We start from the raw sequence: 21,911 nt of genomic DNA, 5'->3' as shown, positions 1-21,911 counted from the left end.
ACACAAACTCCCTCTGTGTATGACGAGACAAAACCAAGTCTGCAAATGCCCCGTGGTGTGTCTGAGAGGTGAGGCCCTTAAAACCGGCTCGTGTGAGACTTTGTTTGAATTTCGTTTGTGCGCAGTAAGGAAGGGCACCGTTCTAGTTTCATTAACCCCAACGGGGCCGAGAATGTCTTCAACTCTAATCCTGAAATGGGATAAATCATTCCTTAGTGTTTTTCTAAGAATCTATATTTATAAGGACTCATACCTATCCTATCCCCAATGAAGTAAGTAGGTAATCGAGCCCAGAGTGTGTATTCCATTACTATGAGTGTGTGAGTGTGTATGTAAGTGCGTGTGTGATTCATCCTCTTCCTTTGGAAGATTGTGTAGTCACTCTCCAATGTGAGCAGAGAGGACAGTGGTGGGCTCGAATGAGCCCAGAATTGTTCTTGTAAGTCGTAAGGATGAGAATCAGAATCGAGTGTCATGTGACTGATGGCCCAATCATACTGATTTTGATGACTGGCGGTGACGAGTATGACTGAACATAGTCACACACGTGGAGGCCAGGTCTACAGTGCAGAGAGTAGCTTAGGCTGCTCTCCAGTATCTTCAGGCCACAGAGATGGCTGAGCTGCCTGTGAGTCTTAGAACTGTCGGTGTCTGCATGAAGATGTTGAGCAGAAAGGTTAAGAGCCTGGGATCCAGAGTCAAAACTGCCTGGGTCAGGTCTCCCCTCAGCCACTTAGTGGCATAACCTTGGTCCTGTTATGTAAATCTTGGTCTCTCAGTCTCCCCACATTTAAGATGAGGTTAGTAATATACTTACTGCATAAGGTTGTTGGAAGAATGATAAGCGTTAATATAGGTAAAATACTTCAAACAGGGTCTGGCACATAGTAAGCACTAAATAATTTCTAGCTAGTCTTGTTACATTAGGAAATGCTTAAGGTGTGGGCTTTACAGAGACAAAGATAGATTTGTGAGAGCAAGGTCAGCACAACTTTTGGTACAGAAAAAAGAATTTTGAACATTTTTGTGAAGCATTAAATACTCATCATCTGCTTGACCTTTTAAACTGACTTATTTTAAAACTGCTTTCTATAAATACTCTCTAAAAGTATTGCAGGTATCAGAAATTATTCTATAGAAGTTGAAGATACAAGTGTCATTAGTCAAGGTCAAAGACCTCAAGATGATTCGGTACTGCAAAGGGAAAGCCAAAGCATTGTTACCAGCCTGGGCATAAAAATGGATTTATTAACAATTATAATAATATCAACTATTTAGTGGGCACTTACTATGTCACAGGAAACTTACTTAATTTCATTAAATTCTTTAATTTTATTCTTTAGTCATCTAACTTCATTTAATCCTCACAAAATTTCATGAAGTATTATCTCTATCTCGTATATCACTAAACTGAGGCACAGAGAGGTAATGTGGCTTTTTTGAGGTTCCAAAGTGGTTTAGTACCAGAATCAGGATTTGAATCGGGTTATGACAAACTGTAAATTGTGTTTTTAATCTCTATGATATATTTCTCTGTATATGCTATTATTTATAGCAACAACTATCATCAATATGGCATTTAAAGCACTCTAAATACCCTATAAGTTAAGTGTTCTTTAAGTTCCAATTTTGTAGATAAGAAAATTAAGCCTTAATGAAGTTGATTGATTTGCCCAGAATTATTCAGTTACTGAATATCCCATTTGTAAGACACCCAGTTTCCTAATTTGTCCACAATCATCTAATTCTGTAGATTTTTGCCAATTCCATACTTATCACTGACCCAAGGGGCTGATGTAGGGGGAGAGAGCCAGCAGAATCACCAATGGGAAAGAGATTCAAAGAGGAAGCCAAGCAGAAAGGATGTGGGCAGCAAAGCAGACTTAAAACCACCCTGTGCTGTGTCTGCAAGTTGGAATTGATTTGCCGTGGTTGCTACCTTCTTAGTGACATGATAATGTCTCCTTTTATTTTCTTTTTTTGTCACTAATGATGTCAAAATTATAATAGAAAATATCTAAGTTAGACTGCAGTAAGAATATTCTGACAGTATGGCTCTTAAAATACTAAGGGGGTATGAGGAACTTTTCCCCCCACTAATTTATAAAATTCATTTTATCTATTACCACGTCTACTGTAAGCAAGCATCATCCGGTCAAAACATTTAGCTTTTTGATAAAATACAGTTAATAAGTCCAATGCATTGTGCAGGAGTTAGCTCACTTCTTTAAATACGTCAGAAAAATCATGAGTTGTTATGAGTTTGGTTTGAACTAGTAGCGAATCATTATACTCTATTTGGGAACTGGCCAATGAAATGACAGCCAGAGCGAGGACCTGCCAGCATTTGCTGCTCTCCAAGATGATGGCTTTGTACATTCTTCTCAGGATAATTAAGATATTTATATCTATAAAATGGAAAAGTACCGATCTTAATCTACTTTATCGCTAACGCCTACATAGAATCCAGACAACTTAACAGACGAGCATGAGAGCAGGATCTTGGAAAAAAACATACATTAATTAAACTTTCCTCCAGTCTTCCCTTCCCTCTGTATCTACTTATACTAGAAATTTCCATTGTGAAATAGTCTACAGATTGGAAGTCAGCCTGCTATAAACTCATTCATTCATTTATTCATCAGATTTACAGCAAGCAGCTATTAAATACGAGACACTGTGCCAGAAGCCAGGTAGTGAATGAAACAGACAGAAGTCCCTTGGCTAATGCAGCTTCTATTCTAGTGGAGAGACAGGTAATGAACATCATAAGTAGGTAAAACATAGGCTATAAAATAATGAGAAGTACTGTGAAGAAAAGAAAGAGTAAGGGAAGGGAGTATGAAATGTTAGGGAGGGTGAGATTTAGATCAGCTGGCGGGGGAAGGCATCGAGGAGAAAGTGACTGGAGGAAGTGACGACGCCAGCCTTGTGGTAGTCCGGGGAGAGAGCATGCCGGGCAGAGGGAACAGCGAGCACAGAGGTGCTCTGGGAGAGGACGCCTGGCATGTTTGGGCAAGGAGGACGGTGAGGTCGGGTGCCGTGAACAGGATGACAAGCGGAGATGCGACAGAGAGGCTATGGCGTGCGGTGTTTACAGTCTCAATCTGTAGAATGTGACTTCCTGTCCTGCCCAAACCAGGTGGGTGGGGGCAGACAGGGAGAAGCTGTTCTGGAACATACACGAATGAGACTCTTTTCATTTCATCTGACATTTATTGAACATCAGCCACACAGCCTGTACTGTGCTATGCTCTGGAGAGTCATAGAAGGGAGATAGGTCTATTCCCTTCAAGTTATTCAGTCTGGTCGAAGAGCTAGACAAGCAAACACTTAAAATGCTGTGCTCTAAACTGTATGTGGTTGCACACTTGGAGCAAACAATAAAAGAAATCAGAACTTTTCTGGAAACAGTGGGGCATTTGACCTCTAACTGCAGGTGGCATTCATGAAAAGACTAGAGTGGAGGCAGGGCCGACTCTACCAGTAGGAAACTGAAGCCGGGAGTCACTTGGGTAAAATTCAAGCTTGGACACATGCAATGGCTTGGAAACTGAGGACTCGCAGCAAAAATCAAAGTTAGTGATCCCTGTGCTCAGTAATAAACTAAGCTTGGAGGATGCGCTTAAGAAAGAGGCCGATGGGCGAGGGTTTGCTGATTATGGGCAAGCTGAAATCTGTGAATCAGAGGGACAAAGTGGTGAAAGGCAATCACACTTCGGAAGCCCAAACAGACGTTCAGGTGAGTTGAAGGGATTTCCTTAACACGGAGGTGGTATAATGGTTTCAACTCACTGTGATCAACCGGTGGATGCTTTTCGGAGTACTGTGTTGAGAACAGTCCTGAGACCGCGTGTGGCATGTGTGGGAAAGGGTGCCATGACTGGTTAGCAATATCCATCATGGGCGCGTAGGCTGGGCGGGGCTGGCTGGCTGTGCACCCTGTGCTTGTCATCTGTGGTCCAACTGCTGAAAAGGAGGATGGTAGCTGCAGTCTACGACATGGCCTTGAAAAGCTCTCTATTGAGCAACAACATAGGCGAGACAGTGTGGCTTGGAATTTGAAACTAATTGAACAGAGACGATTTACCCCTCAGAAAGGTCAGGGTTCACCCACCTCAACTTAAAGAGCATTTAAGGATATAGTGTGTTCTGGAAGCTAGAAATTAAACCTCTTAGAGTCCACTAACACCCGAACGATTCATGAAATGTGACCGTTTTGCCACTAGCCTCTTTCTTGTTTTGGTCTTTCTTTCACTCATGTCTTTTTGCTTTGCTAATGTCAGCTGCGTCATTCCCTCAACTTCTTCTGGTAGAGTGAGTGGGTGACTTTATACTTCCTTCTATCTAGAGTACTTGGCCCCCCTGGCTGTGAGGGCAGATGAAAGAGGCCTTCCTCATTCCCCAGGGCAGGGAGGTGTTTGGTGAGATAGTGCAGTGTGTAGTTTAGGAAAGCACTTAAACAGACTTCGATATGGCACCTGGCAAGCATATCCCCCTTTACTACCATTAAAAATTGAGAACGTTTGCTATTTTCCAGGCTCCTTTGATGATATATCCAGAACTACTGCACACTTCACCTAGTTCAGTCCAGAGCATAAACAAACAAACAGACAAAACACATCTGAATGCATTTATTGTAAAGAAAAGGACCTAGGTCTCATACTTCTTGCCTGGGCTTGTCTCTGATCCGGACCTGTAGGAGTATATGGACAGAATGCAGAATTTCTAGCCAATTTCCTTTGTGTTTTCGCTCAAAGCCTGCGTAACACATTCCCATTTCATGCCATGAAGTTCTCTTGGAATATTCTCTCCACTGGTCGACACAGAGTCATTTCCGAGCACCTCGGTGACAAAATTAAGCTGAAGCTTTGCTCTTGTGCGTTTGCTCTTGTCCAAAATCTGCGTGATGGGGAAGCTCTTGTCTTTTAGACTGTCCCACTGCATTTTGGGAATGGGCTACCAGATATCACAATTCTAACATACGTGTGCATGCAATCTGCTGTAAATGTATTATTTTAATGATTTTTTAAAAGATCTATTCGATTTAATTAAACAAAGTTCTGGTAAATACCATGAGAGAGCAGTAATGAACTATGGAAGTCCAAGTGGTGGAGGAATGATATGTATAAGAACAGACAGGTAACGACTGACTACGAGGAGGTAATATTATGAAGCGATCTGAAGGGTGACCAGAATTTTGACGAATGGAAATAATATTGGAGTTTCAGAGAGAATCAAAGGTTTGAATATAATGGCAACGACACCTGATTTCTTTTGAATAGGTTGGGGATTTGTGTGGTAAGAATGAGGAGAAAATCCAGGAAAACTTTTTAAAAATTGTGGAGAGACCTAAATGCCAGTTTAGGGTATTTGTTTTTGATTTGGTAAGTTACGGGCAGGTACTAAAATTTTTAACGCATAGCAGAGATACTATCAGAGTCAGGAATGACATGTTTAAATAGAGTTCATCTCAAATGGGCCACTCTGTTTATGAAAATTTTTATTTATATAAGCACATAAATATGTACATATAAATTTCCACAGCCAAAGGAAAAGGTGGTATTTTACAGCATAAAATTATATATTTTTTGGCTCTGACTCAGCAGTCATAAAATCTATTTCCAAGCATAAGAAAGATGGAAAACACTCTTTACAGCATCCTAAATAATTGTATGGAGGCCAATCCCGTGGCCCTTGTGCATAAGCAGCTCACACTGAATTTTAGGAGAGTTTTTTAAAATATCTTTCAGCATTAAGTTTGAGCATAGAAGCTGACCATATAGCTGATAGTAACTTCTCCGTGAAGTTCCAGTCTCACTCTCTACAATGAAATGTCCATATATGCATTTAAATGCAGCTATTAAGGAAAACTTAAACCTTTTCCTATGTCTGTTGTCTAATAAAACAAACTTTCCAAACTAAGGCCAAGGGGAAAAAAAGTGCAATCTCTATGTATACGTTTCAGCTTCCAAGTAAAAGAAGATGACTCGAATTCACACAGGCCTCTCTCTATCAAGGAATTGTTGGCATTTAACTGAGACATGAATAAGTTACAGTTGTCGTTCGAATGCTGGGTAATAAAAATTAATGCAACCTAAGCTTTTAATCCGAAGCAGAAAAGTTGGAATCATATAAAATCTGGTGAACATGAGCAAGGTCTATCGGATTATCCAGTGTCCTTAGAAGGAGACGTGAAATACTGTCACTTATTTATTTTTAATTTTTCTGATATAACAGAGTGGCAAAGATTCTTGTTCTATTTTTTCTCCAGATCCTAAGATTAAGCCAGACCATGAACATCAGCCAGAGGATACTGAGATTAGGGAAAATATGAGTTCTGCTGAAACATCTTTGTTTAGCTTGCAAAACAAATGAATATATAGCAAGCGATCAATCTAATCAATACATCCAGATCTATTTAACCTGTCTTAATTGCTTTAGTTTTTAAATTTTCTCTGTTCCAGGTAGGTGGTAAACTGAGGGAGAAGGCAGAGAGACCAAGTTTTAAATCATGAGAGGTATATAGAGCATGGTAAAAGCCTCAAATCGGGCAAAATCTATTGTTTGCCCAGAACAATTTTTATACTGCTGTCCACTTCCAAGTGATAGGAGTGAGTTTAGCACAACTCAAGTCAAGCAAACAAGGTCATCAAGGTTAAGGCAGTAAGATTGGATACTAGGTCATGGTCTTAGGGGCAGGGTGACAAAACTCAAAGCCAGTGTTAGATGTCAGCAAAACTTCAGGCCAGTCAAGCAGCTGGTAAGAGGATAGCTGATCTTACCAGGAAGGCTACCTACCCGCTCCTGCTAAGCGAGGCTCCTTCTCTTAGACAACTCCAAGCTCTTCATCTGTTGTCTTTGGAAGAAAACATATATTTTATTCTTTAGCAATGATGTCTACCATTGTGGTTGCCAGTTTGGGGATGTTGCATTCATGTTTAATCTCTACACGGACAATTGATGTCACCACACTGATTCAGTCACTCTGATTTAGTTCTTAAAATGGAAATTATTCTGTCTCAAGTTTTGCTTATCTAGAAAGTGAAATAATGTGGAGGCCAGTATTATTATTGGTTTCTACTTCATGACCACTAAACTTTCTGTTTAGGAAAATCCAAGGTCACAAAGCCCAGCAAGTTTACATACTTGGAAATCATGAGCCAAAAACACTGAGACCACAGATGGCTACTAGGATGAGGCAGGCACTGGGCGGATCATCCACGTGCAGGTTAGGGGAGGAAGTCTAAGTAGCACATTAGTGCGCAGAATCTGTTACCATGGAGATGGGTGGGCGCTCCTGCACATCAGGGAAGTCCCGCGTGTGGTAGGAAGATGGTGGCTATTCCCGCCAGGTACGGAGTCTAGGGAAGACTAATCAGCAGTGACCTTGGCTTTAGAAAGGATCCATGCACGGAGCCCGTGTGGAGGACCCGAGGACTCATACCATTTGACCAAGGCTCAGGAGATGAACAGCTTAAACCAATCCTGGCCCCATCTCTTACTAACTCATGGCCCTGACGAAGTTATTTAATCTCTCTAAACTCCAACTCTGGTAAAGTCTATGAAAAGCAAGATACTGCATACCTGGTAGGGTTATTGTGATGTTAAAAGTAATAAAGCACTTAGCACATGCCCGAACCACACTGAGTACAACATTTGATAGCTTAAAAAAAGACAAAACAAAACAAACAAAAAACAATTATTAGGGTTATGCCTAGAGCAAGGTGGGGATTTGATTATAGGAATGCAGAGTTCAGTTATGGAGTTCAAATATCCAGGCAGCACAAGACCAGAATGATGATAATGATGTGATATTAGCTTTCTTGGAACACCTCTGATGAGAGGTCAAGAAGAATATCACTTCGGGAATGGAGCTGAATTTGGATGTGAGTCTGATGGGATCTTTGGGCTTGAGAGGGCCACTGGGACTGGCAAGTAGATGGGCTATTGCACTTACTTTAATTATGCAGATGAATTCACATGGAACTATGCTTAACCCATGATCCTGCAAAAGCTCTTTCCAAGAGACTAACCTGTCATGTGAACTTTCCCCAAGATTTGTTACCATGGGAATACTATCCGTTAGGAAAGGTTTTATGATGAATCTCAAACCATAGAGTTTATAAAAATTATTTCATGTTGCGAAATTCAGAATGTCAGATATGAGAATGTATCATGAATGGGAAAACTGCTGTGTTTCATCACACGATGATGTCTCTATTTTCTTCTACTTTTCCTTGCCCGAAAGCCCAGTGAGCTGTGCCACCTGCCACTCCTGTTCCAGACCCTTTCCTACATCCGTCTCCACCTCGAGACACTCCAGTCCCATGGCTTCAAGGCCTTGCGTGGGGACTGCTCAGCTGATAAGATAATGATATCTCACTCTCCTATAGCCCCGTATCATTTACAAAGTGCTTTGCCCCTTTGATCTCATTTATGTCTCCCTCCTCAAATATTTTCTTCCATTCCATAGGTCACTTTTTCATTTTGTTGACTTTCTTTTGCTGTGTAGAAGCTTTTCGGTTTGATGTAGCTCCACTTGTTTGTTTTTGCTTTCCGTGCTTGTTCTTTGGGTGTTATATCCATAAAATCATGGCCAAGACCAATGTCAAGTAGCTTTTTCCTGTGTTTTCTTCTAGTTTTATGGTTTCAGGTCTTGCATTTAAGTCTTTAATCCACTTTGAGTTCATTTCTATGAGTGGTATAGTATCTACTTTTTTTTTTTTGCATGTGAATATACAGTTTTCCCAGCATCATTTATTGAAGAGACTAGGATTTTCTCCATCTTTTCTTTCTTATCATCTTTTTTCTGTTTTTCATCTTTTCTCCATTGAGTATTCTTTGTTCCTTTATTAAATATTAGTCACTGTGATTGACTCCCAGTTCCTACAAACACTTGCTGGTTGAACCCCAGAAAGTTTATTAACCTCTTTGTTCCTCAATTTTAATCTCTTTAAAATGGAAATAATAATAATAACAATTTATCAGGCTGTTGTAAGATTTATATGAATTAATGCATGCACAAAATTTAGACCTGGCATGTAATATCTTAATAAATATTGATTTAAAACACACACAGAGTAGAAAAAAAATATATTTAGGTAGAATCAACATGACTTTATAACTAAGTGATCATGCATGTGGATGGGTGTGCATTTGGCGTGGAAAGTAGAGTAAGGTAGGAGAAAGAATCTGAGATAAATTTGGTTTGGGGACTTAATGACCCAATAGGTAATTGAGATCTTGGACCAAGATTGGGAATAGAAAAGCTAGAATAAAGTTGAGAAGTTGGGCCAATATTTAATTCAAGTTGGTATCTGGTCAGTTTGAAATGGTGATGGACATCTATGTATTATTAGCGGTAGGCAAGGAGGTTAAGATTTCTGATCTAGAATTTATGATTTAAGAATTATTAGCATACAAGTATTATTAATAATAATACTTAATATTATTGAAAACTGTAAGCACTGTGTTAAACATTTTATATACGTTATCTCACTTAATTTAATCCTCTTAGCATCCCTCGGAGGTAAATACTATGATTAGTGACATTCATAGATGGGGAAAGGTGAGGCACAGAGCAGTAAATAACTTGTCCCACATCATCTGATTAAGTGGTCAGCAAGGGTTTGACTCCAGGCAACTTCGTGTGGAGCCTGCCTGCCTGCCTGCCTGCCTTCCTTCCCTCCTCCTTCCTCCCTCCTCCTTCCTTCCCTCCTCCTCCCTCCCTCCTTCCTTCCCTCCCTCCCTCCCTTCCTTCCTTCCATCCTTCTTTCCTTCCTTCTTTTCTCTCTCTCTCTCTGTCTCTGTCTCTCTTTTTTGGACTGTCTCCAAGGCAAAGATTGAAGCAATAAAGTTGGCCAAGAGAGCATGGTGACAAAGAGGAGGTGTCAAATAGGAGTATTTTGGACCTAACCATTCACACCCTTTCACTCATCACCAACGGGTCCCTCTCTGTAAAACAAAACCGTAAGGACTCAGTAGATGTGGGCGAGTGGATGACTAGATGTTAGAGGTTCGGGCTTCGTGGTGGTAAAGCAGAGGGAGGTTAACTGACTCAGGGCAGGGTTCCCTCGCCATGCCTGTCCTGGCAACAAAGCTCCCAAACAGTTCACCAAGAAAACCGAGCGATGGCTCAGAAAGACTCCCAGTCCCCAGCCATGACCTACTGCACAGCAAATCGGGGGCGGCCTGGCACACCGCGCCTTCAGCAAATGCTGGGGCGTTCTGGGGACGGTCCTCCTGCTACTACTTCACTGACCCACCGACATCGCCCAGGACCGAAAGGGCTATTTTTGGCTCATGAAGCACAGCCGTACAGGAATGATATCGGTTTTCTTTTGTGAGTCCTAAACCAGCTATGAAGGTGATTTTAAAAGAAGAATTCCCCCAATATTTAGAGCAATCACAGGATCGCCGAGGTAATTACAGAGCCTCCCCAAGTGACTGTTTCGTAGAGAAACGCTCATTTGGATTTGTAGTTTCCGGTGTGTTTAATAAATACCACTTTCATTACTGAAAGAGCCTCGCTTCGGAACTGTGGTTTTCTTGGGGAAAAAGGAGAGGCTGGAGAAGCAGGGCCTCCGTCTGACACGTATCGGCCGCTTCATCATTACTCTCTGTGTTTGGGGGGGAATCAGTCAGTTGGGTCATTTTCTGAGCTCCAGGAGCGTCCTCATGCCTGCTCACATTTGAATCGTTCATGACACTTTGACCTTGGCAGAGAACGGCTCTGCGTCGAAGCCAGGTGTTGTCATGTTGTGGAGCCTTGGAGAAACGGCCGGGGAGGACCCAGCAAACACACGGGTGCTGTGAACCGACCACCAGCAGAATTCTGGAGGACATTTCTCAGGCTGTGAACTGGCCTGTGTGAAAGCTCAGTCTGGACAGTGGTCAGCGTTGTTGTTTCAGGGGTCTGCTGAATTTTTACGCCTTAGCTTGGTCTGGTTTGGGTAGATGGAAAATGGTTTCCTGACATGAGACATGGGGTCTCGGCGCAGTTCGCTCAGAGCTATCCACGTTTATATGAGGGTTCACGGGAACTGTTAGAAATACCTACCTTATCTCCTTCATCTCGCAGTAATTACACAGAAAATTAAAAAGAATCAATTCCAGTGTAACAATCTTTTCGCTTAACTGATTTTTTACTCTGCTTACAGGTCTAATTGCTTTCATTCTCATTCTATTTTGCTATGAGACGGGGATCGTTTTCACTTTATTTTAGATCATCGTAAGGGATAAGTGGGATTGAGAAGGGATCCGAACTGTGGAGGAGAGAAGGAGACACTTTCATCAGAATTTCTTTCAGGACACATTTCTCTTGGGCCGTTTGTTCCTTCCTTGACCACTTATTCTGCCGGGTGCCGGTGGCATCACTGTGGGGGAAAAAGTTGCCAGACAATGCCCTGTGCGCATGGAGTGTATAGAGAGAGCAAGGGACAGAGGAAACGAAATACGTAGGAAAATTATGAAGCATATCAGAAGCCATTAAGCAGGACAGCAGGTGGGGGGCCTGCGCTGGGGGGAGGTGGTGTTTCTGTTTGCAACGAGGTAGTTGAGGTGCTCGGGGATGTCTCTATGAGGATGGCACTAAAACCAAGCCTCGAAGGAGGCGATGAACGAACGCCATGCCATGAAGCGTTTACTGAATGGCATTCCCTAGGACATTTGTCCCGAGAAACGGTGAGCTTAAAAAGAGTGTCACTGTTCAATCCATTGGGAAATAACAACTCTAGACATTTACAGTGCTGGTTGGCATAATAAATAATTGGAGAAGTCCTGTAGGAAAGAATCCTTAAACGTATATAAAGCCACTTCCCTCCCGCCCTCTCTCTTTCTCTCCCTTCATTTCTTCCTTTTCGGCCGATGTGCCGGAGCAGGTGGACCACAGCTGGGAGCCGGGCTGCAGACACAGCTGGGACGCTGCAGGGTGATAGCCAGGAGGGCAGAGGCACCGTGGTCCAGGGAATGTGTTCCTTCGTGGAACCCTGGACCTAAGCGGGACCCGGATCCGCCACCCTGTCCCTCCGCATGTCGAATATTCCTTATTTTTGGTTTTATTTTGTAGAAATTGGGCATAATGACATCATTGGACATAATTACAAACACAGGTGTGTTATATGCTTTTTAACCTGCTTGTTTGGTCCTCGGGATGAGTCGGTCCACTGTGATTACCCTGTCCGGGGTTCGTTTATGAAGAGCTTGCCCACGGAGGATGGATGGAGGAGCAAGCGCCTGGCTCTGTGGAAGAGTGCAGAGCTGCCCTGTGCTGGACCAGAATCTGGAACTGGGGCCAGCCAGACCAGTTAGCTGGCCACAGGCCCATTTCCCTACGCCAGCCAGCGGTTCCCAAACTCTCGTGCACACTGGAATCATTTGGGATTAAAACAAAAATACCGTTGCCTGGCTCCAGCCCTCAGACGTTCTGACTCAGTTGCCGTGGGCTGTGAGTTGAGTGTCAGGACCTTTGAAAGCTTCTTGCGTGGGTCCAGTGTGCAGGAAAGTTTGGAGATCCGGCAGAAGCTCATTCCTGGGATCCTCTTTTTTCAGCAGCCTGGCCGACAAAAGAGCTTGCAAGTTGATCGTGGTCTATGAATTGATGGGTTTGATCCTTCTTTCTTCTGGGAAGATGAATAGGAGTGAAGGAAGAGAGGGAGAGGGGAGACTGTGCTTTTGTGAAGGCATTCTCTCATTCAGTCCTCCCGTGAGAGAGCACCCTCCTCTGAGCAAAGCACCGGGCCATACAGCGGATGCCCTATCAGCAAGGCTGGCCCTGCTGGCCTATTTCCCAGATTAGCTAAAGGATTTTCATGGACTAGGAACAGATGCTGGCACGTGCTGTCCCCTGATAAGTCTGTCCATTTAAGATTTATGGAGTACCTACTCTGCCCTAGGCACTAGGATTAAAAGGTAACTAAAACATCTGTTACACTAAAGTCATTTGCCACTGAGCAGCAAAGGCAGACATAGTAACCGTAACTAAAATAAAGTATGGTAAGTGCAGTCGTGGAGGTGTGAGGTTGGTGGCAGAGGCGAAGGAGGGACGGACCCCACTGGGTGGCCACCGCAAGGAGAGTCACGGGCAGGATCCTAGAGACATTCATCGAGCGGGTGACTTTTGAAGAGTGTGGTTGGGTTCACTGTGTTGCCACCCTTTTGGCAATCACCTAACCACCAATGCCCCAGGGGTTATTCCCTGAGGGCCGGAGGGCAGGTATGAAGGGGGAAATCAGGTTGTGAGAAGTGGAACGACTTGCCCAAGGTCGCAAAAGCCACAAGAGGTAGGAATTAGACTCACACGCCAGTGTCCTGACTCCAACTTTAGTCTGCTTTCCATGACACTGAGTTTCCTCCGCTGGTTCAGCAACTGGCAGGGCCACACAGCTGAGAACAGAGTCATTAACTTGTGGCATCGGGTGACATCTCGATGATTTTTCCAGTCGAACCTGATTGCCAAAGAGAAGTTGTTCTGTCTTCTGCACCCAGGCATGAATGCGCTATTTCCAAAGGAGAACAGAGCCTCGAGATGAAAGAACTCCAGAAACCCCCGTGTAAAATAAAATCTGAGCTGTATACTTAGTTCTATTCAGAAATGGATGTTAGAACTACAGGTGTCGCTCCATATTTAAAATCACCAACACTATTTTGCCTTGGGTGTTACATAATTTCATATTTTACAAATCAGATTTTATTCAAATAAACACACTCTTATTTCAGATGTTTTTAAATCATTTGGATTCATAACTCCCCTCCCCTGCCATCTTTATTACCAGCTTAAGCCACTCCCAATTCACTAAGGATTCACACTTAAGTTTCTCCAGCCACAGATCTCTTCAAAACCTTTCCCACGTCCAGTGGAATCTGGCTATTCCACAGGCCTTTAAACCTAACATGTCCCAAACAAAATTTATTATTTTCCTAACATAGCCTTTACTCGTACCTCTTTAACGTTCTATCATTAATTTAGTTGCACAAGCCAAACGCTAAAATCTGTTGATTCCAGGTCCCTGCCAAATATCCTCCCATCTCCCCACCCACCTCACTGCTACAACTCTGCTTTAGGCCACCGTTCCTTGCCACCTAACCCTGCCGTGGACCTCAGCTGCACTCCCGGAAACATGGAGCGTTTTCTTAGCAGACAGAGAATTATCCAGCCAGCTTAAACAAAACCCAAAACCTCTTCTTATTTGAATTCAGTATTTCAATCTTTCTGAAAGGCTGGTATGTTTTCCCACACCAGTTAAGTAAAATACTTTGACAAAAAAACCTTTCTTTCTGATGATTGAAGCTTTTATTGTGTCTTCAGGCCATCGTTCTGAATATGGGTGATTCCTAAACACTATGCATGTTATAGTCAGCAAGAAATGTGGCTTAAATGATTATGTTATTCTCTGTAAGTTCAGTTTTAAAGTAAACTATTTTTCCATCAGGGTTCTTAACCTTTCTGGAGTCATGAACCCTTCTGAGAATGTGATGAACGTTATGGGTCTTCTCTAGAGAACAATGCACACGTGCAAATGCACACATGCAAGTGCACGCACGCGCACACACACACACACACATACACATTTTTGCCTACCATTTCAAGATTTTTTTAATCCATCCATGGATCCCTAGAGCTATCGTGACATCTGGGTTGAGGACCCTGCCTTCTATGAAATCATTCTCATTCCTTCATGCCATAGGCTTGGTGTAAGTTTCTATTTAAAAAAAAATGTTCTAATGAATTTGGTCCAAGTTGATTTGACTAGCTGGAATGCTTTCTCATAGTTCAAACCATGTCTTTTGACCAAAGACTGGGACAGGGAGGTTGACTTGCAGTCATCCCGATTCTGTCTTTACTTACCTCCAGGACTTTGGGAAGTCCTATACCCAGCACGAGGTAGCAGAAAGCAACTTAAATTCTCAGCCAGGGGGCCTGAATTCTAGTCTTCGTATCATCTACTAACATTGTAAAATTTTTTAGAAACACGGCTCGGTGCAAGATGAGGCCTGTCTGCTATGATAATATTTTGTCGTATTGGTGGGTTGCTTTCACTTCTGCCATTTCCTTTATCCTCACAATGACCTGTTGAGAAGGTCAATGAGTTGCAGATATTCAATGCAGGAAGATAAATATGGAAAGGGACAGAGAGAGGCTTGCTCAAAGCTAGTTACCCCAGGAAATATGTAAAAGGTCACATTCTCCTTGTGGCCCCGTCTCTTCATCGGAGACTTTGCTCTTCAGCAAGCTTCATGATTTAATTTGAGCTGTGCATGAACCTAAGGCATCTAGGCAAAAATGGTTGGATCTATTCATATCAAAAGTCTACAGAAATCTGATTGTGCTAGAGAGAAAGTAAACTGTAGGCAAGTATGAATGATTAATAATATTTGGCTGGTAGGCTACTAGTACATCAGTTATTAATCACTTTATCTCCTATAAATGGCACCATTTTGGAAATGGTCAGTTTGAACATATTTTTGTGTACGGATTTTTTTTTTCTGAGCAACCCTTAACTGTGCTCAGGAATTAGAAATATGATCTTTGCTAACTTTACTTGAGCTCCCCAGCATATGTTTTATATCCTCAAAAACAAAACAAAACAAAACAAAAAAACAAACAAAAAACCCAAAGAAACAAACAAAAATAAAGAAACAAACAAACAAAAAAACTAAAAAAAGAGAAAAAAAAAGAAACAGTCTTACCAGGCTGAGTCCTTTCTCTTTTCTTCTCTCTCTCACATCCTCTTTTAGACTTGTAGAAGCTCTGAGCTAGAGGAGACTTGGAAACTGGTTAAATATCTCCTTGTGCAAGAAGGACACTTGAGGCCCAGAATGACTAATTTGCCAGAAGATGCACACACACAGCTGATCAGTAGCAAACCCAAGATCAGATCACAGGTTTCCTGACTTATTTCCCTATCTTTTTAAGCAGAAAAATTAATTTCTTGACACTGAGAAAATTCAAAATATAGCAGAGAAAGGCTCATAACAGCTAAAAAGTCATGAGTAAGTTTACGATTACTTTTCAAATACTATAGGTATACATGTGTCCGCCCTCCCTTCCTCCACACCCTCGTTATGTTCTACCTCATCAAAATATGCCTCTTCAATTAAATAATCCCACCTACGATCTTACTTGGTTGTTATCTAGTGTCTGTCTGAATATGGAGAGACAAGCTTGCAGTTTCTCCAGTGAAAAGGATAAAACTTTTGCTACATAAAAAAACTTTCAGTATCTGTCAAATTGAAAACTGGCATCCTAGCTCTCTGAAGGGTGGTTTTGTGTCATTTAGTGTATCAGAAGCTATTTAATTCAGACTCAGTATTGTATTTGGCACCGTGTTAGGCAAATCAGAAGTGTCGGAGAAAAAATGCATAATCCCGTCAGAAAGGAATTGGGAGAAGAGAGAGAGGGAGGGAGGGTGAGGGGGAGGGAAGAGAAGAGAAGGCCCAGGAACAGGTAAAGAACAGTGGCATCACATGTAGAAGTGAACAATGTGGAACAGAAATAATGATCAATACACCCAACGATACTAAATGTAAATAGTAAATGGCTTTGTGGGCACAGGAGGGTTTGAACTTGGCCTTGACCAATGCATAGAGTTTGAATAGCAAAGAGGAAGAAGAGGGCGTTGAGTGCTTGGGCACTGATGTTGGAGTAGGAGTTAACACAGGTATGAGGTGGGCAGTGGGTGACCAGGCTGACTGACCACATGTACAAGACCCCAGTAGTTGGAAAGAACATGGACTAGGTAGGCAGGCAGGCAGGCAGAGAGCTTGACGGTGAGGGCTCAAGGTCCTTTCATTTGAATCCCAGCTGTGTAACTTTGGGCAAATTACTTGACTTCTCTGTGTCTCCATTTCCTTGAGTAAATGAGAATACCAATAATTCCTCTCTCATATTGTTGTCGAGAAGATTTAATCCAATTAACAAGTTCTAAGCACAAGTGTAGGTTATAACAGCGCCTCCTATGTGCTCCGTCCACCTTAGTAAGCGTTTTTACGCCCATTGGTCTTGGCTGAGAACTGAACAGGCTCCAACAATATTAACTATTGTATGTCAGGGGAGGCCAGAAAATAAAGACTTGAAAGTAGTCTGAGGAGTTTGAACTTGAATAAATAACTGAGAGGGGTTCTTAGGCAGAATTGGATTTACAGAATCTGGGCTTGGAAAGAATCTATTCAAACCTCCAGGGAACTGGAATACTCTGCCTCTACCCTTTGCTGGTTGCTCAAATATCTCACCCCTGGGTGCCTGCACTGGCATTTGGATGGGTGACAAACAGTGTGGGAGGCATTTGTCTGAAACAAACAAACAAAAAACTAAAAGGGATTTCAAGGGATTAAAGTGAGTCAAATTTTTATGGTTCTTTCTCTTTGCAATGGGTCTTTAAGGGTCTAGTTCTGAGGTTAATCAGTAAAAAAATAAAAAAAAAAATAATAATGGAGAACCAGGTCTGTAGATTGAATATTAACGAGCCCCTCTAGGATAGTTACTGCAAAGTTATCCGTGACATGGAGAGATGACACCTACTCCAGTGCTGAGTAGGCCCTGTCTTCTTTACAATCATCTTTGACACCGATAACCTCTAAGCACCGGCAACACTGCACCGAGCCATCCTTCTGGCATTCCAAGGAGGCCGATAAGCAGGGCCAGAGAGCCACGTTCACTGTCAAGAGCAGCGAGGCGCCATTCTGGTTTCAGGTTCTGTCTGCTGGTCAGTCGTTCTGAGACCCTCTTAGCTTTAAGTTAGTGAGGCTCTTCTCCAGTTCTGATCATCTGGTCTTTGCATAATTGCAATATCTTCCTTCCTTATGGAATTTTCTAGGGATTATTGGTCTGTGACTCTAAAGAGATCTAACAAGTTACTTGCTATTTTCATGAAACTTAGCCAACCTCTCAAACAGGTTAACTATTTTTAAACCTCCAGCAGCTGCAGTTGATCTTGGATGAGTTCGGAAGTCTTTGCTTTTTAGGTTCGACCCTCTCCTCCATGCTTTATTTTTTGCGACCTTGGCTTCTGCTGTCCTCGTTCAGAAACTTGGAATCAGCAGGAACAGTCACTGTACTAATGCATGGTGGTGACCAAGGTCAACGGAGCCTTGGGGGGAAAAAAATCTCCTAAACACATTCTGCTCCTCCAGATGGGGAATTAGATAAAGCAGGGCAAAATATTTGCCAGACCTGGCACTAGATATTTACTGTTCAGTAATATACGCATGGTGATTAATACACACAATATCACGATGGGCAGAGCTACATAAAACACACTAAACGATGCACAGATAACAAACTAATATGATAAAAAGACGTGATTCCTGCTTTACCCATCACGTCATCACACCATCTAAAACACATCTTCATGTTTGCAGAAATAAGCATGAAGGGTTATACTTGAGACCACTCCTACCAATTCTAGAGAACATAATTATAAAAATGACAAATATAGTGATTAGCCAGCAATAATATGCTTGTGCGTGTGCGTGTGCGTGTGTGTGTGCGCGCGCGTGTATGTATATATAAACTTTTCTGGCTGTTGTAGAAGATGCAAATAAAAGCTGGTTGTCCTTTCTGCCCTTTCAAACTCTCCTTGTGGGTCAGATGCCAGGAGCCTCCAAATGTCCTAACGTGTCTGCAGAGGCCCTCAAATAGGGGTTTGGGCTTTTCTTTCTCTCTTTTTCTTCCTTCCCTGCCCCCTCCCCATGTTTAAAACGCTTTAAAAAACATCTATGGGAGACAAAAATAGCTCCAATTGTGAGAGGCCTACAGCCTGGGAAGGCAACAGAGAGATGCAAGTCAGCCAGGGCCAGCGGCGAGTATGATGAGTGTCTGGCCCGGCGTGGATGCTGCTGGATGGTGCCGACTCCCCGCCTGGGCCCGGTGGGTAGAAAGGAGACCAGTTTTTCCGGGGGCGGGATGCGGGGAGGGGTGGAGGGGTCGGGGAGGTTTGGGGTCCGGGAGTCGAAGGGATGGAAACCCCAGCATTTGCGGCTGAGGGGCTGGCTCTTCCTTCCCCTCCCCCCACGTTTCTAAAATTTATTTTGCCCAGGCTGGGATTGGCGACGGTCAAAAGGGAGCAGTTGGCATTGAATGTCACCCTGAAGGTAAAATGAAAGACAAAAGATGAACGCATGCTTGCTTTCCGTTTGCAGCGGCGGCGGCGGCGGCGGCGGCGGCGGCGGCAACAGGATTTAAAGGGGAAAAAAAAAAACCCCACACGCACAGACACAGAGATACACACCCAGAGGCGCCAATTATGCAAACGCGATAATGCAATCAAATCGGGACAGTGCCTGGAATTTTTTTTTCAAAAAAAATATCGATATTTATTTTTTAAGGAAAGAGAGGAGAGGGGGGGGCCAAAAAAACGCATGCAAACAGAAACGTGCACATACCACGTAACCACCCGAGGAGAACCTGGCAGCCTCTCTCTTCTTCTGCCAAGTTATCATTGAGAAAACAGACAGGCATCATGACGTCCCGGGTCACAGGGAGTGCGGACCGACGCTACCAAGAGAGAAGGGAGGCGCCGGGGCGCTCCGGCTAGCCGCGGGCGCCCGCCGCCCCTCGCAGCCCGGCCCGGTGAGTGCCCAGCCGCCCGCGCCGCGGACCCCGGCGGCCAGGCCGGCCCGCGCCCGCGGGCGCCCCGCGGGGTCCGTGCCCTTGCCGCCCGCCCGCCGGCCCGCACCCCCTCGCCGGCCGAGGTCGCGGGAGCCCGGCGAGCGGAGGCGTGTGTAAGATGTGCAATGCCCCTGCCTGCACGGGGGGTTCGGCCGGGGCTGCCTTAACACCCCCCGACGACTCACCTGAGTGCCCTGCCGCAGTCTGACCCTGCCAAGGTAACCGGTCCGAATCCTTACCATCGGCCTCTGCAGACAGACGTTTGCATCGGGGGCAGGCTCGGTTTGCAGTCCTGGCTGAAATCTCTATTGCCACCCCCTTCCCCCTTCACTTGTTTCGAGTCTCTTGGAAAAGAGAAAGAAAAGAAAGAAAAAGAAAGAAAAAAGCAGCCACCCCTCCCTCGATGACACAGCCATGAGTCCTGTCCACCTCTGGTAGACGTGCCTTACCACGACTGCAGAGCTGCCGGCGTGTGTGCTAGGGACACGGATAAATTCTAATGGCAAGGAGATTTGTTCTTTAAACACCTCTCCCATCCCCCTTCCCGGATAGAGACTTCAGTGCTCGGTAAAGTGGCCGAGAGCGAGGGCGGAGTTAGGGCGCCGGGACTGGGCGGGCTGGGGCGAGCCCTCTGCTGTGCGGGGCGAGCGGGTGCGGGGAAGGGGCCTCGGGGCGAGGGTGGCGGCGTCAGGGGCTGGGGACCCTTCCGGTGGCTGCTGCTGCTGCTGCCCTCCCAGTGTCTCCCCGCTGTCCTCTGCGCCTCCTTCCCTCCCATCTCCCCGGTCCCTTCGCCTTCCGAGGGAGAGGGAGTCTCTGAAGTTGCGGGCGGGTCACTCGACCTTCGTTTTAAGTCTTTCAAACTACCGACTTCCTGCTTCCCCTCAAGTCTGTCAGAAGCTTCTGCAGGATCAAGTCACTCCCCCTGCCCCCCCATGTTTGGTGATGGGAGATTCTCAGAAGAAGACACAGAGGAGGATCCCTCCTCCCTCCCTCCTCCCAGGCTTCCCCCTCCCCCTTTCAGAACCCTAATGAGCCATTCTGGAAGTGTCCTGAAGGGCGGGAGGAAGCCCCGCAGGCCTCAGTGCTGTGGAATGCTTGGGTACGTGTTTATTTGTTGTGCTTACTTGGGTTGCGTTGTGAGTTGCCACATGGGTCTGCTGAAGCCCAGGCAGCACGTTTGCTGTGTTTGTGGTGTAGCACTAGTCCAGTGGCCGTAATCAGACAGACACACACTGAAAGCGAATGGTTTTGCTCACATAAACCAGAGGGCAATGTTGAAAATAGCACCTTCCATCTCTCTCTCTCTCAAAAACTCTCAGCATGTGAGTTAAAAGAAGCTGTTAGGCCCACATATGACCTCTTACTACTTTCAAAACACTCCTGCTTCATGCTTCAAGTCGACATCAAGAGACCTGCAGATGTTTTGAAGTGTTTCGGAGCAGCCGAGTGATTTGGTCTAGTTTGGGAGAGAAACCCTCCCCTTTGTTTCTCATGCTGCTGGAAGACCAGATAGGGGAGTTTGTCTGAAAGGCTCCCAAATTCAGAAGCAGCAGGCAGGAGGCGAAGGGGGGAAATGGGCTTTAGGCAGTGGTGCCCTGTGTTTTTTTCCAGTGGATTTGATGGTATCAAAATGAGTTGACCAACCTGAGAAACAGCTCCATCCTTGTGGGAAAAGGAGGGAAATTTGAACATTTCTCAAATCCGAGCTGAGGAATGGCTGACAAAACAGAAGGCCCACCTACAGGGGAAGTGACGTTGACAGGGCCTCTTTCCCTTCAAATTTGAAAAGAATCAAATAGATCAAGAAACAGGCCTAAGTGATGTTCCAAACGTGTGTTTGTTATGCATGGCTTTGCTGTTTCTACAAAAACAATTTTCCTAACTCTTTAAACTCATGTTACGTAGAATTAGAAGTGTATGTTGGGAGCACATACCACTGTCCAGTGACTGGGGTGATGAACATCGATAGAAGACCATTTATTTTCTTTAATGAATTAAAATAGCATTCTAGTCTTCATGCACGGTACGTACTGAAACCTGCTGGTCTTGTGTAACGGGAATTGCAAGGCAAGCAAAGGGACTTTCTGATGGGTGATGCTTTAACAAACCAGAGCAGATCAATCGATTAGGCTCCCATGTGTGCTCCGCTCAATTTATTCTGTACAATTTTTCCAGAAATTAAAAGGTTAGCAAGAGAGTACCATGTTCCCATCTCCAACTGAGCACCACTTATTACTGTACCAGTATTTCAATATGAAGTGATTGTCAAGCTATTTCGTCTTTCATTTGGAGTTCTGAATTT

The 21,911-nt window shown here is 44.1% G+C and overlaps 1 protein-coding gene and 1 long non-coding RNA gene across 9 annotated transcripts in view; one reads left to right on the top strand and one right to left on the bottom strand.

Annotated features, from left to right (window-relative positions):
• ESRRG (estrogen related receptor gamma) overlaps positions 1-21,911 on the top strand; it is a 519,096-nt gene that overhangs the window by 14,835 nt on the left and 482,350 nt on the right. The window contains exon 1 of one of the 8 annotated variants that reach the window (XM_039883371.1): positions 19,435-19,570. The exons of 3 other annotated variants lie outside the window; for them this stretch is intronic. Coding sequence is in view for 1 of the 5 variants with exons in the window: in XM_039883363.1 (XP_039739297.1) it covers positions 20,701-20,708 (8 nt within the window). In the remaining 4 variants the exon portion in view is untranslated. Of the gene's footprint in view, positions 1-19,434; positions 19,571-19,669; positions 19,828-20,656; positions 20,709-21,911 lie in introns of those variants that run through there. 4 more of the 8 variants (XM_039883375.1, XM_039883376.1, XM_039883369.1 and 1 more) reach the window with 4 other exon arrangements.
• On the bottom strand, positions 9,790-20,575 carry LOC120619169 (uncharacterized). The gene is made up of 7 exons (XR_005657383.1): positions 20,059-20,575; positions 19,795-19,953; positions 19,384-19,495; positions 15,691-19,086; positions 14,582-15,273; positions 13,301-13,448; positions 9,790-12,623 (listed from the first exon to the last, which is right to left on the bottom strand). It is a non-coding gene; the product is annotated as an uncharacterized LOC120619169 (long non-coding RNA).

Source organism: Pteropus medius, unplaced genomic scaffold (assembly GCF_902729225.1).
Source record: "Pteropus medius unplaced genomic scaffold, Ma_sr-lr_union100, whole genome shotgun sequence".
NCBI lineage: Eukaryota > Metazoa > Chordata > Mammalia > Chiroptera > Pteropodidae > Pteropus > Pteropus medius.
The sequence above is the reverse complement of the archived record's forward strand: the minus strand, read 5'-3'. Positions and strand labels throughout refer to the sequence as shown.